This window comes from Candoia aspera, chromosome 1 (genome assembly GCF_035149785.1).
Source record: "Candoia aspera isolate rCanAsp1 chromosome 1, rCanAsp1.hap2, whole genome shotgun sequence".
Classification (NCBI taxonomy): Eukaryota; Metazoa; Chordata; class Lepidosauria; order Squamata; family Boidae; genus Candoia; species Candoia aspera.
In genome coordinates, this window is record NC_086153.1 from 343831117 (window position 1) to 343845486 (window position 14370).

The window sequence follows — 14370 nt, forward strand, 5'->3', positions numbered from 1 at the left end:
TTCCAGATCCAGACAGACAGGCAGGTACTGGCCAATCAACTGGACATCATGGTAGTAGACAAGGACCAGAAGACAGCGGTGGTGATAGATGTAGTGGTGCCAAGTGAGAGCAACATCAGGAAGAAGGAGTATGAGAAGCTGGAGAAGTCCCAGGGCCTGAAGGAAGAACTAGAGAGGATGTGGAAAGTGAAGGCCAAAGTGGTCCCAGTGGTGATAGGGGCACTTGGAGCTGTGACCCCCAAGCTGGGAGAGGCTCCAAGAGATCCCAGGAGCAACATCCGAGCTCTCTGTCCAGAAGATGCAGTGCTAGGAACAGCTAAGATACTGCACAAAAGCCTCAAACTCCCAGGTCTCTGGTAGAGGACCCGGGGTTGAGGAAGACACGTACCACCCATAGGGGTGAGAAGGGGATTTTTGTACAGTACGTGTGTGTGTGTGTGTGTGTGCACGCGCACACGCTTTGATTTCTATGCACTGCTGAAAGTGTATTACCTGTATGTATGTATATGGCTTCTTTACTGTCTTCACTAAAGCAATTAATGTGGTTATGTTGTGTGTCTGTGCTTTTGCCATAAGCAAGTTTCTGAATAGAGTTAAGAGTTTGAAGAGCTGAGATTTATCGTTGGGTCTGCTGTGAAACCTGATAGTGCCAGTGCTTCCTGTCATTTCTTCTTCTACAGTTTGGGCAATAATGACATAATATTGGTAATCAGAAGGACAATTGTCTCATTGAAATTAATCATTCCAATCAACTATAGCATAAATATTTTATTTTTATTTTATTTTCTATCCCACCTTTATTATTTTTATAAATAACTCAAGGCAGCAAACATACCTAATGCTCCTCCTTCCTCCTGTTTTCCCCACAACAACAACCCACAGTCGAGATTTGAAAGCTGATTCCCTTGCTCCGATACACTGGCTGGCTTTTGCAACATGCTAAACCATAGTCAAGAAGGATGTGAACAAAGCACAGCAAAACCCGGCTCGTGCGTCCCCCACCCTTTTTCTGATCCCTTTACCTGGCAGTCCCAAAGCAGTGGGAGCCGCTATTAGGAAGTTCATAATAGCTGTTTGTCAAATAATTGGGTGCAGCGGTGCGCATTAGAGTCCATACATGCTGCGCAAGTCTTGCTTATTCTCTTCCAGGCAAACATCAGTGGAAAATAACCCCTAAACCCCAGAAGTACCAGAGTTCTGGAGAAAGAGGGAGTTTCTGCAAAAAAAACAGCTAGCCATGTAACATGCATACCGTTTGGGATTAATAAATTTTTACTGCCCTTAACTTAATGATTTCCAAATTTAGATGCTCCGTGAATTATGAACGACATCTATGAGAATACGAGTATTACAGGCTAAATGAAATACCTTTCTCTCTCTCGCGCGTTCAGCACGGATGGCTACTGTTTTGCAATGGTGGAAGAGGAAGACGACGACTCTGGAGGACAGACGTTTACCGCAGGCTGCATAGGTTTGGAAGGTGCTGGCTTCCAGTGTCGAGTAAGAAGACGTCGTGCACTCAATCTGAACTTTCAGAATCAGTCTGAATATTGCCAGGAATTAAAATGCCAGTGTTCTACATTTCTTTAAAGGGTCTTTTTATCTTCTGCGAAGAAGCCAACGTATGGGCCTAACTGTAAATATAATTGCCATTAATACAAACAGCAGAAGTTGCCTGTTGTGTTTGATCAATAACACTAAGAAAGGGCTGGATCAGAATTGTAGGAGTAGTAGCTGTTAAGAAAGCCGAATATTGAATCTCCTGCTTTGCCCCATTACTGTTAAACATGTGGTTCTGATTGCTGGTTTTAAACGCTTGTCCCATCCTATCTCAAGTGCTCAGAAATAAATTCCACTGTATTCTTCAAAACTTCTTCATAAGGTGTTTAAGATGACAACCTGAATGTTCTAGATCAGAGAGAAACACAAAATGGTCAGGAATGGACCTGATCCAGGGGCTGTTCATGTCTGTCTGGCCCCGCCTGTCCTGGCGCTCCCTGCTGCATCCTCCCCATTGCAAGAGTTGCTGCAGGGTTACATTTTCTGTCCGTCCCACCTGGTAGGTTCGTTCCGAGTGACAGAGGCGGCGCAGGTTTTGCAGGAGAGGTAGTTCACGTTGCTTATCACTTGATCGCAAATACAAATGCCTCGTATATACTGTGTGTGCTTTAGTACAACACTGTATACTTCTTAAAGCTTGAAAACAAGGTCTAGCAAGAGTTACGGATGCCCGTAAGTACCAGGTTAGCTCAGCTTGCTCAGGAAGATGACCCAGGAAGATCAGAATCTGTTTTATCGGCTGAGACTGAAACCACAGTAGTAGCTCAGATGGGCTTTCTTAACACCGCCTGAAGATATCAAGGATTAGACGTGCAAAACATCTGCTCTGCCACTGAACTGTGGACCTTCTTCATTGGTAGCCCTTTCACAAGCTGAGAGCTATTCATAGCTATTGTCACTAACGAGGTTTCAGCTAAATTGGGGCCAATGGTATTTAATGCATATTTTATTTCCATCTGACTCAAAGATATGCAAATCCTAATGTGTTTTTTACTTTTTCTCATAAGTAAATTAAGTAAATTGGAATTAAACTGCAATAGCACCTGCCCTTTGGAACGTTCTCCCTCTGGAGTTGAGGCAGGTCCCCTCGCTCTTGGACTTCCGAAACAAATTAAAAACCCGGCTCTGCCAACATGCCTGGGGCAGGAAAGAGAATAGTTCTTGGGGATGGTTCGCTCCATAGAATTGCCCTGTTTGCTTGCGGATAGAGAGAATATTTTAGCCATCTGGATTTTATTATATTTTAATATATTTATATTTTTTTGTCATTGATATTGTTGTATATTATTGTATATTATATTGTGGTTGAATGTTTTATTGTGAACTGCCCAGAGTCCCTCCTTGTGGAGGAGATGGGCGGTGATAAATTTGATAAATAAATAAATAAACTACAAACATAAAAAGAATCAAAAGAGGCTTGGTAAAGATAAGCAACCTGAATTATAGGTTACATCTATGTTGAAATAGTTGCACTCTTATTTATTTTTTTAAATGCAAACCTTGAACTGTTTGCATGTACACACATTTTCTTTATGTCCCTCCTTATAGTTTAAATATGTAATGTGCTGTTTTATAGCTGTTTTATATAAAAGTTACATATAACTATTACAGGGCACTCCACGGTTTCAACGAAGGAGATTAATTTCATGCTGCAGAGATCAGGATTTCTGCAATAAAGATCTTCACCCTACTCTGCCACCACTAGAAGATCAAGGTAAGAAGGGAAACCAATCCTAGTTTCTAGTCCGTATCTAATTTTCTTTTTTTAAAACTGTGGAAGTTTTTCATTGACAGTGATAGTAAACGGTAAAGATTTTGTATGCTGCTCTTTTTCATTCAGCCTAAATGTATCTAAGATGGTTTCCTAAACAGTTTGGTCCTGCAAAATCAAGAAAACCTATCTGTTGTATAGCCTTAAAACGCAGGAGTGAGTGTCTTTGATCCTTGTTTCTGTTTAGCTAGGCAATTGGTTGATATGCTTCAACATGTATAATTCATTATGTAATCCATACTGTTTTCAGTAGAAATGGCTTCATTTTAAGAACATGTTTTTCCTTGAAAAGCATGTGAAATTTCATTTCGTGTAGTATTTCTCCTTTGTGTGGTTACTTGTGAACACTTTCCTGTTTAGATTCTCTTTCTTTACTCATTAATATGAAGAGTCCCATCCAATCAAAGATTGTGCAGTAATTAAGTTGATGTCCAGTTCACTCAATTTATTACCGTCTTAGGCCAGTATAAGAAGTGTGTCAGCGAGTGATCTGTGAGCACTTAGAAATCTGTCCTAAGAAATCAATAAATAAAATTTGAGGCAAAATTAAAATATATCTCTAAAAGAACCTGACTGGAACCTGTGAGTAAAGTCCAAGGGGAGCAATCTATGTCTAGGTTATAAGTAAGGTAGTATCTAAAATTACATAAAATTTAATAATACAGTGTATGAAATCACATAAAACGCACCTGCGTAGCAAGAGCTCGACCTGTCAAGGTCCGGGGGACCTTACGTGCTGCGGTGCAAAAGCTAGCCACATGTGCTGTGGCAAATGGCAGTTCCTCTGTAAGCAGCATCTGGGTGCAGGCTGAGTCGGAGCGATCAGGATCACTGCTGATCAGAGGGAAGATGAGTGTGGTCTGAGTGTCTGCAGCAAAGAAGGATGTGCTCTGTGGCTTCTGTCTCTCCAGAATCACAGGGGCAGAGAGTTGGTGTCTCTGTGATATTCCTGTGATTATTGCGCGATAACTCTTCAGCTCATTTTGCCCTGTGACAGTTCGCTAAATGGTCATCTTCTCAAGGAAAGCTAAAATGTGCTGTGAAATAAGAAGGGCTTTAGCCCTGCTGGGACTCTTAATAACATTCTGAACAGTTTTGATTTCTCGGTAGTCAGCTGTCCAAAATCCTCCAATTATTGTTCTGAAAACAAAGAATTAAAATCTCCAGCTCAGTATTTTCTTTCCTCGGGAAACAACATTTCCAAAGACAGTTTCCAAATGTGACCATTTTTCACTTGCCGTGTGAAAAGTAGAATATATTTTGCTTCTGATTCAGGAGGTGTACGGCCCACAGCCATATCTCAGGGGGAAGGTAGAGTCTGAGGAGATCCTCCCGCTGTAGGTCAGAGGTGGTTAAATTGCAAATTAACCCAGACACAGAGGCGACGGTGGGAAAAGTAAAGGTACTGTACTCCCGAAGTGCTCCCATGTACTAGGAACGGAAACGATCATTTTCTAAATATGAAAGGAATGAAGAAGTTGTCTGCACATGTACATGTCAGAATGAGGAGTGAAAACTAGCCAAACACAAGGTCAGAAAAAGTCTTAATTTACTGGAAACCGGATAAAAATGGAGCATTCAGCCCCATTTAATGTTTGTCATTCTAACAGCTTTCCTGCACAGTAAAATGAAGGTCCTTATGAGAACAAGACCACCATATACTGGTTTATTTTATTTATTTATTTATTTATTTATCATATTTCTTCACCGCCCATCTCGTATAGCAATGGCTCTGGGCAGTTTACAAGCGAATAAAAGAATGGAAGATTAAAATATCATTAAAAGGGATTCGTTAAAAAATATAAATACATATAAATATAAGAAATATAAAATATAAAGTCCAAGATGGCGATGTAACGGTCTCAGTGAAATTTCCCAGGGCCACATCAGGGTGCCAACCACCCCCATGTTCAGCTGTCCCCCCTCCCGCCCCAAGCAAGGTGGCATAGCTAAGCCTTCCCTCCCTTTCTGAAGGCCAGGAGAATGGGGGCCTGCCTCACCTCTGGGGGTAAGTTATTCCTATGGTTAGGCAGCATGCTTATTAGGCAAACAGGAAAAACAGTCAATTCCCAATATAATGTTGGAAAGAATAAAAATACTGGAAATCTAAGTAAAAAAGCAGGTTTCAGGCAGAGAAGGTGAAAAATTTGTCTTTACCGTGTTAACGTTCCTGTAAACAGAAGTGGTGGTGCCACCAGGTCTGGCGCTCTGCTTGGATGGCTGGTGATGAATAAGTGGGGCGCTGATGATACAAGAAAATAATTGAGTCTGATAGCCTTCCGTTGCAGGCTTCTCAGGCCCTAGATTGCCACTGCAGTAAGCCCAAACACTGTCAGTTTGAGAATGAAAAAAGTAAGTTGGGAAATATCAGGTACTTCCGAAACGTAGAGGGGTTTCTTCAGATGCATCTTTCTAGGAGATTGCATCTTTGGATAGAAATATTCAAACTGACTTCTGGGGGAGGCGTGGTGAACTGAAGACCTCTCCGCAAAAGTGTGGCTGACGACCATGGGAACACCAAGGAACTGGTGAATAGACTGGATAAGGAGAGGACAGGAGATCACCGAGATGGATGCTCCTTGCAAGAACGGCGGTCCTCCGTGGGTCTGAGCACAAGGAGGCGAAGGGATCGGCCATCTTGCTCGCAAACGCGGCGGAGCCTTTTAAAGGACACTAAGTTTGCGAGCTTCACCTTCTAATCACTTTTGATAATTGCCTATTAACCATCTTAAAGCTATTAGAGACCTTTGGAACGACAAGTTTGAAAAGTTGCCGGGTGAGTTTAGCTTCAACTCTGAACAAAATAGAAATTAATTACAAACTTAAGAACTTAAAAAATTTGAAATAAACAGAAAAAAGCTAAATGAGATTGATCAAAGAAAGATTAAGGGTCCAATTAAATTTGGAATATTGACTTTTACCATAAGATTTTGGAATTAACTATAAAAAATAAATAGCTTCTTGTGGGACCAGAGTTATTTTGGCTCTCGGCTCATAACAAAGATAAGCGACTTTATGGACACTTGTTCTTGTTGTTTATTCGTTCAGTCGCTTCCAGTTCTTCGTGACTTCATGGACCAGCCCACGCCAGAGCTTCCTGTCGGTCGTCAACACCCCCAGCTCCCCCAGGGATGAGTCCATCACCTCTAGAATATCATCCATCCATCTTGCCCTTGGTCAGCCCCTCTTTTGCCTTCCACTCTCCCTAGTATCATCATCTTCTCCAGGGTGTCCTGTCTTCTCATTATGTGGCAAAAGTATTTCAGTTTTGCCTTTAATATCATTCCCTCAAGTGAGCAGTCTGGCTTGATTTCCTGGAGGATGGGCTGGTTTGATCTTCTTGCAGTCCAAGGCACTCTCAGAATTTTCCTCCAACACCACAATTCCAAAGCATCTATCTTCCTTCTCTCAGCCTTCCTTATGGTCCAGCTCTCGCAGCCATATGTTACTACGGGGAATATCATTGCTTTAACTATGCGGACCTTTGTTGTCAGTGTGATGTCTCTTAACTATTTGATCGAGATTTGTCATTGCTCTTCTTCCAAGGATTAAGCGTCTTCTGATTTCCTGACTGCAGTCAGCATCTGCAGTAATCTTCGCACCTAGAAATACAAAGTCTTTCACTGCTTCTACATTTTCTCCCTCTACTTGCCAGTTATCAATCAAGCTGGTGGCTATAATCTTGGTTTTTTTGAGGTTTAGCTGCAAGCCAGCTTGTGCACTTTCTTCTTTCACCTTGATCATAAGGCTCCTCAGTTCCTCTTCGCTTTCAGCCATCAAAGTGGTATCATCTGCATATCTGAGATTGTTAATGTTTCTTCCAGCGATTTTAACTCCAGCCTTGGATTCCTCAAGCCCAGCATGTCGCATGATGTGTTCTGCATACAAGTTGAATAGGTAGGGTGGGAGTATACAGCCCTGCTGTACTCCTTTCCCAATCTTAAACCAGTCCGTTGTTCCGTGGTCTGTTCTGACTGTTGCTACTTGGTCGTTATACAGATTCTTCAGGAGGCAGACAAGATGACTTGGTATCCCCATACCGCTAAGAACTTGCCACAATTGGTTATGGTCCACACAGTCAAAGGCTTTAGAATAGTCAATAAAGCAGAAATAGATGTTTTTCTGAAACTCCCTGGCTTTTTCCATGATCCAGCAGATATTGGCAATTTGGTCCCTAGTTCCTCTGCCTTTTCTAAACCCAGCTTGTGCATCTGGCAATTCTCACTCCATGAATTGCTGAAGTCTACCTTGCAGGATCTTGAGCATTACCTTACTGGCATGTGAAATGAGTGCCACTGTTCGATAGTTTGAACATTCTTCAGTGTTCCCTTTTTTGGTATGGGGATATAAGTTGATTTTTTCCAATCTGATGGCCATTCCTGTGTTTTCCAAATTTGCTGGCATATAGCATGCATCACCTTGACAGCATCATCTCGCAAGATTTTGAACAGTTCAGCTGGGATGCCGTCATCTCCTGCTGCCTTGTGGTTAGCAATGCCTCTTAAGGCCCATTCAACCTCACTCTTCAGGATGTCTGGCTCTAACTCACTGACCACACCGTCAAAGCTATCCCCGATATTGTTATCCTTCCTATACAGGTCTTCCATATATTCTTGCCACCTTTTCTTGATCTCTTCTTCTTCTGTTCGGTCCTTGCCATCTTTGTTTTTGATCATACCCATTTTGGCCTGGAATTTACCTCCGATGTTTCTAATTTTCTGGAAGAGGTCTCTTGTCCTTCCTATTCTATTGTCTTCTTCCACTTCCGCACATTGCTTGTTTAAAAATAATTCCTTATCTCTTCTGGCTAACCTCTGGAATTTTGCATTTAATTGGGCATATCTCCCCCTATCGCTGTTGCCTTTTGCTTTCCTTCTTTCTTGGGCTACTTCTAGTGTCTCAGCAGACAGCCACTTTGCCTTCTTGGTTTTCTCTTTCTTTGGGATGTATTTTGTTGCTGCCTCCTGAACAATGATGCGACCTTCTGTCCATAGTTCTTCTGGGACCCTATCTACTAAGTCCAGTCCCTTAAATCGATTCTTCACCTCCACTGCATATTCCTTAGGAATATTAGTGAGCTCGTATCTAGCTGATCTGTGGGTCTTCCCTAATCTCTTTAGTCTGATCCTAAATTGTGCAATAAGAAGTTCGTGATCGGAACTACAGTCAGCTCCAGGTCTTGTTTCTACCGACTGTATAGATGTCTGCCACCTTTGGCTGCAAAGGATGTAGTCAATCTGATTTCGGTGTTGTCCATCTGGTGAAGTCCATGTATAAAGCCATCTCTTAGGTTGTTGGAAGAGAGTGTTTGTTATGGAGAGTGAGTTGTCTTTGCAAAATTCTATCAGCCTATGTCGTGCTTCGTTTTGTTCTCCCAGGCCATGCTTACCTGTAATTCCAGGTGTCATTTGACTGCCCACCTTAGGATTCCAGTCTCCTGTGATGAAAATAACATCTCTTTTAGGCGTGTTGTCCAGTAGGTGCTGCAGATCCTCATAGAACTGCTCTACTTTAGCTTCTTCAGCATCTGTGGTTGAGGCGTATATTTGGATCACTGTGATGTTAGATGGCTTGCCCTGAATTCGAATTGAGATCATTCTGTCGTTTTTTGGATTGTATCCAAGCACTGCTTTAGCCACTTTACTATTAATTATGAAGGCTACTCCATTTCTTCTGTGGTCCTCTTGTCTACAGTAGTAGATCTGGTGGTCATTTGATGTGAAGTGGCCCATTCCAGTCCATTTCAGTTCACTGATGCCCAAAATGTCTATCTTTAATCTGGACATCTCACCAATAACCACATCCAATTTGCCCTGGCTCATAGATCTTACATTCCAGGTTCCAACGGTGTGTTGATCCTTAGAACATCGGGTTCGCCGTTCACCACCAGCACCGTCGGCCGCTAGCCATCCTTTCGGCTTTGAGCTAGCTGCGTCATCACGTCTGGGGCTAGTTGAACTCATCCTCTGTTCCTCCCCAGTAGCATTTTGACCATCTTCCGACCTGGGGGTCTCATCTTCCGATGGTATACCGACATATCTCTGGTTGTACCGATCCATTTAGTTTTCACGGCAAGAATACTGGGGTGGGTTGCCATTACCTTCCCCAGGGATCGCATTTCGTCTGACCTCTCTGTCATGGCCTTCCCGTCTTGGGTGGCCCTTCACGGTTTAGCTCATGGCATCATTGAGGTGCTCGAGCTCCAGCACTACGGCAAGGTAACAATCCCTTGCTGAAGTTATGGACACTAGAGGGGACTAAAGATTCTAAGTAGAAGGGAAGAAAAATACAAGTCAGCTGTTAGTGTAGGTCAGGGCTTCTCAACTAGGGTTCTGCAAGAGGTCACTAGGGGTTCCCTGGGAGATCACAATTGACTTAAAAAATTACTTCAAATTCAGGCAACTTCACATTAAAGAGGCAAGTTTTATTCTTTATCTTTAGTTTAAGAGCACTGCTGATGCATGTATATTTGAGCCTGAGTGAGCACGGGTTCCCCAAGGCCTGAAAACTATTTCAAGGGTTCCTCCAGGGTCAAAAAGTAGAGAAAGGCTGATGTGGGTTACCTGGGACTTACAAAATGATACAAAACATCATAACATTGGAAATACTAAAGGAGATCTTTGAAGAATGGAGCCAGAAGATAGTAGCTGCAATATCAGCATGGTTAGTAATGATGTCTGCTTCTGTGGGTAGAATGTCTAAAAGATGTCAATGAGAAATGACAGATATGGAACAAATGTTGTCTAACAAGGCAGAGAAAGTACCGAAAATGGAATTACAAATGACAGGCCAAGAGAATGATTTAGAAAAGGACACTTTATTGGACATACAAAAGAAACTGGCTGAATTTTTAAAAATTAAAAGGGAAATACAAATGATAAATGAAGAGAATGACCTGGAAAATGTTTTATTATTGGATCTGCAAAAGAGGCTTGTTAAACCCTCAAAGAAGTCTGTGTGATGGAAGAATTGAAGAGAAATCAAATCCTATGGCAATATTTAAATAAACTAAAGATTAAGACTGTTAGAAGTAGAAGTGTCCTATACTTCACAGATAAACCCCAAAATTAAGGCGGGTCTGCTCTGAGTTTTAGACTTTGTATTCCTAGGTGCAAAGATTACTGCAGATGCTGACTGCAGTCAGGAAATCAGAAGACGTTTAATCCTTGGAAGAAGAGCAATGACCAATCTCGATAAAATAGTTAAGAGCAGAGACATCGCACTGACAACAAAGGTCCGCATAGTTAAAGCAATGGTGTTCCCCATAGTAACATATGGCTGCGAGAGCTGGACCATAAGGAAGGCTGAGAGAAGGAAGATCGATGCTTTTGAACTGTGGTGTTGGAGGAAAATTCTGAGAGTGCCTTGGACTGCAAGAAGATCAAACCAGTCCATCCTCCAGGAAATCAAGCCAGACTGCTCACTTGAGGGAATGACATTAAAGGCAAAACTGAAATACTTTGGCCACATAATGAGAAGACAGGACACCCTGGAGAAGATGCTGATGCTAGGGAGAGTGGAGGGCAAAAGGAAGAGGGGCCGACCAAGGGCAAGGTGGATGGATGATATTCTAGAGGTGACGGACTCGTCCCTGGGGGAGCTGGGGGTGTTGACGACCGACAGGAAGCTCTGGCGTGGGCTGGTCCATGAAGTCACGAAGAGTCGGAAGCGACTAAACGAATCAACAACAAGCTCTGAGTTTCTTAGAAGGAAAGTTCAAAGCCTCTAAACTATGCATGCGTTTTTCCCCCTGGATAGGAGCCCCCTCCTGCTCACCATCAGTACTCATGACAAAAAGGAAGGAATATAAAGTTGGTTTGTTTGTTCAAGGTTTGATCAAGGATAAGACATTTATTTGTGAAGTTCTGGCAACCTTAATGGACTTTTTGCTGACACCAGGATTGAAAAGTTGATGTTTTATGGATAAGCTTGTAGATAAGGGAAGGGATATGGGCTGAAGAGATACCTGTTTGTAACCTTATAAGGAGTGAAGAGTTACTAAGTTTGTCTATACCTGTAATGAAGGTTGGAAGTCACTTCTTTATATATTTTCTTTTTCTTTATTATTTCTTTTTTCTTTCGTTTTCTTTTTTCTTGCACTTTTTATTCTTTTTACTATTCTTTTTCCTTTCTTTAAGTTTAGTTTGTATTAGTTTTTACTATTGTAATCAAAATCCTTAATTAAAAAATATGCAAAAGGATAGAAAAATTCAAACTTCTTGAACAAGTTTCAGCAAGTTTTTTTAAAAATTCAAACTAGCACCACACTTTTATGGAGAACTGTATAAAAAAAAGGTTGTAAATATTGTTGCAGCTAATTCTGTTCAGTATTTCCTCTTTCATTCCTATCCAGTCTGTATTTGTTTTAGCAATCCAGTGATTAATAAAACCCTTTTATAATAATAATAGTTAGTAGCAGCAGCAGCAGCTCCGTAACAGCCACGGCCATTTCATTCATTTCTATCTGTAATAGAAGGAAAGTGGAGAAGCAGAATCTCTTTGTCTTCTGAGATGAGAACAATATCTCATTTGGATGAAGGGAGAGAAGGATAGAAGAGAGTGTGGTTTAGATAAATAAATAAATAAATACCTAAATAAACATTCATTTCACAGATATCTTTTGCAATGCCTGATATTAGGAGAGTTCTCTTCACTCTTTCCCCTGTAATTATTTTTCCTCTTACTGAAGGCAGCAGTGATTCTTATTTAGTCTCTTAGTCTACACTCTTGAATAATTTCTTAAGCTTTGATTACTTATTTTTCAGTGGCTGGACATCGTCATATACTGCTGCTACTCCATAACCTATAAGGAATGATTTTATTTATTTATTTATTTATTCGTTCATTCGTTCATTCATTCTATTTCTATAGCCGCCCATCTCAGCGAGTGACTCTGCGCAGCTTACAATAAAGCAATAAAACAATTAAAACATTTACAATTAAAACAATTAAAATACGAAATAAGTATACATGGCTGCCAAGTAAGCAATGTATGGATGTTAATATATCCAAGACATGGAACCATTCACACGCTTGGGGCTCTAGGCCCGGGCACATAGCCAGGTCTTCATGGCCTTACAAAAGGCCAACAGGGTCGGGGACATCCTAATTTCTGGAGGGAGAATGTTCCAGAGGGCAGGTGCTATGGAAGAGAAGGTGCGCCTTCTAGTTCCTGCCAACCAGCATTCCCTGGCTGACGGGATAGCGTAGCCTGTTTCTACCCGTAGCATACCCAACCTGCCAGATCAAATTCGATGGGTAGAAACAACTGGGAGAAGATGGTCCCTTAGGTAACCTGGTCCCAAGCCATGAAGGGCTTTAAAGGTGACAACCAGCACCTTGAATTGCACCTAGAAGCACACCAGCAACCAATGCAGCTCATGTAGCAGTGGTGTTACATGTGTCGAGTATCCGACACCATTTAAGAGATTCCTTAAGAGCCGGCGGGAGCATCCCCTCTCTCAAGGAGGAATTAACCACCGCCCAGACCCAATCACGTGCCTCCTCCCGGGCAGCCTTGACCAACCAGGAAGGGCACAGATCTAATACAGAGGTGGCCGAACTAGTAGCTGCGAGGGCCCTGTCCACTTCCTCAGGTGCAACCGGATCAAACTCCCCCCAGATAACCATGCCAGACTTTGCCCCTGTATCCTCCACTGGCCCTGCCTTAAAGCTGGAGTCCAATGTAGAGCGAATGTGAGTGACTTTATCCATTAGATGCGCAGCATATTCCTCACAGCGACCCTGTAGGTGGAGCTCGGTAGTACTTCCTCCAAGGAGGGGCCGGGTCACCCGAAATAGGGCCTCCAGGCGGCAATCTAAGGATGCAATAAGAGCAGAGAAATAACCACCAGGAGGTAGGCTCTAATCGCGGCTCTAGCTCGTGTTTGATCATCTTCACTCCCCGTCTTCCACCAGCGGCACTCCAGGCGTCTCTTAGCCCTCTTAAGCCTCCTCAGCTCCTCGGTAAACCACAGGGAGCCATGGGCACGGAGAGGCCGCTCAGGTGCAATCCGATCCAAGGCCATGGCGGCCCTCTCATTCCATGCGGCCACCAAGGCCTCAGTTGGACCGTGCAGCAGACTTCCCGGAACAACCCCAAGCTCCCTCTGAAACCCAGCTGGGTCCATCAGTCGCCTGGGCGGGCCGATCTGACAGGCCCAGCCTCCCTGCGGAGTGGGGTGGCGACAGAGAACTGGAGGCTCACCAGGCAGTGATCTGACCATGACAGGGGAGAAACCAGGATCTCCCCCAATTTCAGAGCACTCTGCCACTGCTCCGGCAGAAAAACCAGGTCAGGCAAATGATCACCATTATGCGTCGGGCGCTGGATGAGTTGGGACAGGCCGTGGCTGTCATGGTGGCCATGAACTCCCAAGCTACCTCCGCCCCCACCCCCAAGGAAGGCAGGTTGAAGATCCCCAAGAGCATAAGCCTGAGGAACTCCACTGCCAGCCTGGCTATGGAGTCAAGGAGCTCAGGCAGGGAGGTTGCTATGCAGCAGGGAGCCTGGTACAGCAGCAACACTCCCAACCCATCCCTGTTAGAGCCCAACTTAACCAACAGGATCCTGCACCCGGCAGTCTGAGGAGCAGCGCCCGGAGGCCTCCAAAGTGTCTCGGATGACCACCGCCACCCCACCGCCCCTACCCACAGTGTATCTCCAACTTTAAGTAAAGTCAGAGTGGCTATTTGAATATATTTGCCTCTTTTCCTTCTCAAGGAAAATGTCTCAAAGCTAGCTGCTGTGTTCTGCTGACATATACGAGTGATCCTGTTGGGGTGAAGGGAATAGAGTACTTTGGGCATCTGCCTGCATCCCCCAAGTTGCTTACATGTCCCTGGAAGCAACCCCCAGCGGGTCTTGGTGAGCTTCCTGTCGCACAAACGGCCCTTCTTACTAATTTCAGAGACGCTTTCGTGGAGCAGCATCTTCCAAATGTCCTTCGGTGTTCTGTGCTCAACACAACTGCCTTTTTAACTGAAAATCATTGTTTTCTAACCTGTAGCACCACCATAGCTGCTTTGTGTCTTTGGAT

The 14370-nt window shown here is 43.3% G+C and overlaps 1 protein-coding gene across 1 annotated transcript in view; it reads left to right on the plus strand.

The window, feature by feature from the left end:
• Window positions 1-14370, plus strand: part of LOC134487790 (bone morphogenetic protein receptor type-1B-like) — a 65449-nt gene that overhangs the window by 18655 nt on the left and 32424 nt on the right. The window contains exons 3-4 of the mRNA XM_063289848.1: window positions 1392-1500; window positions 3172-3274. Of these exons, the coding sequence (XP_063145918.1) occupies window positions 1392-1500; window positions 3172-3274 (212 nt within the window). The remainder of the gene's footprint in view (window positions 1-1391; window positions 1501-3171; window positions 3275-14370) is intronic.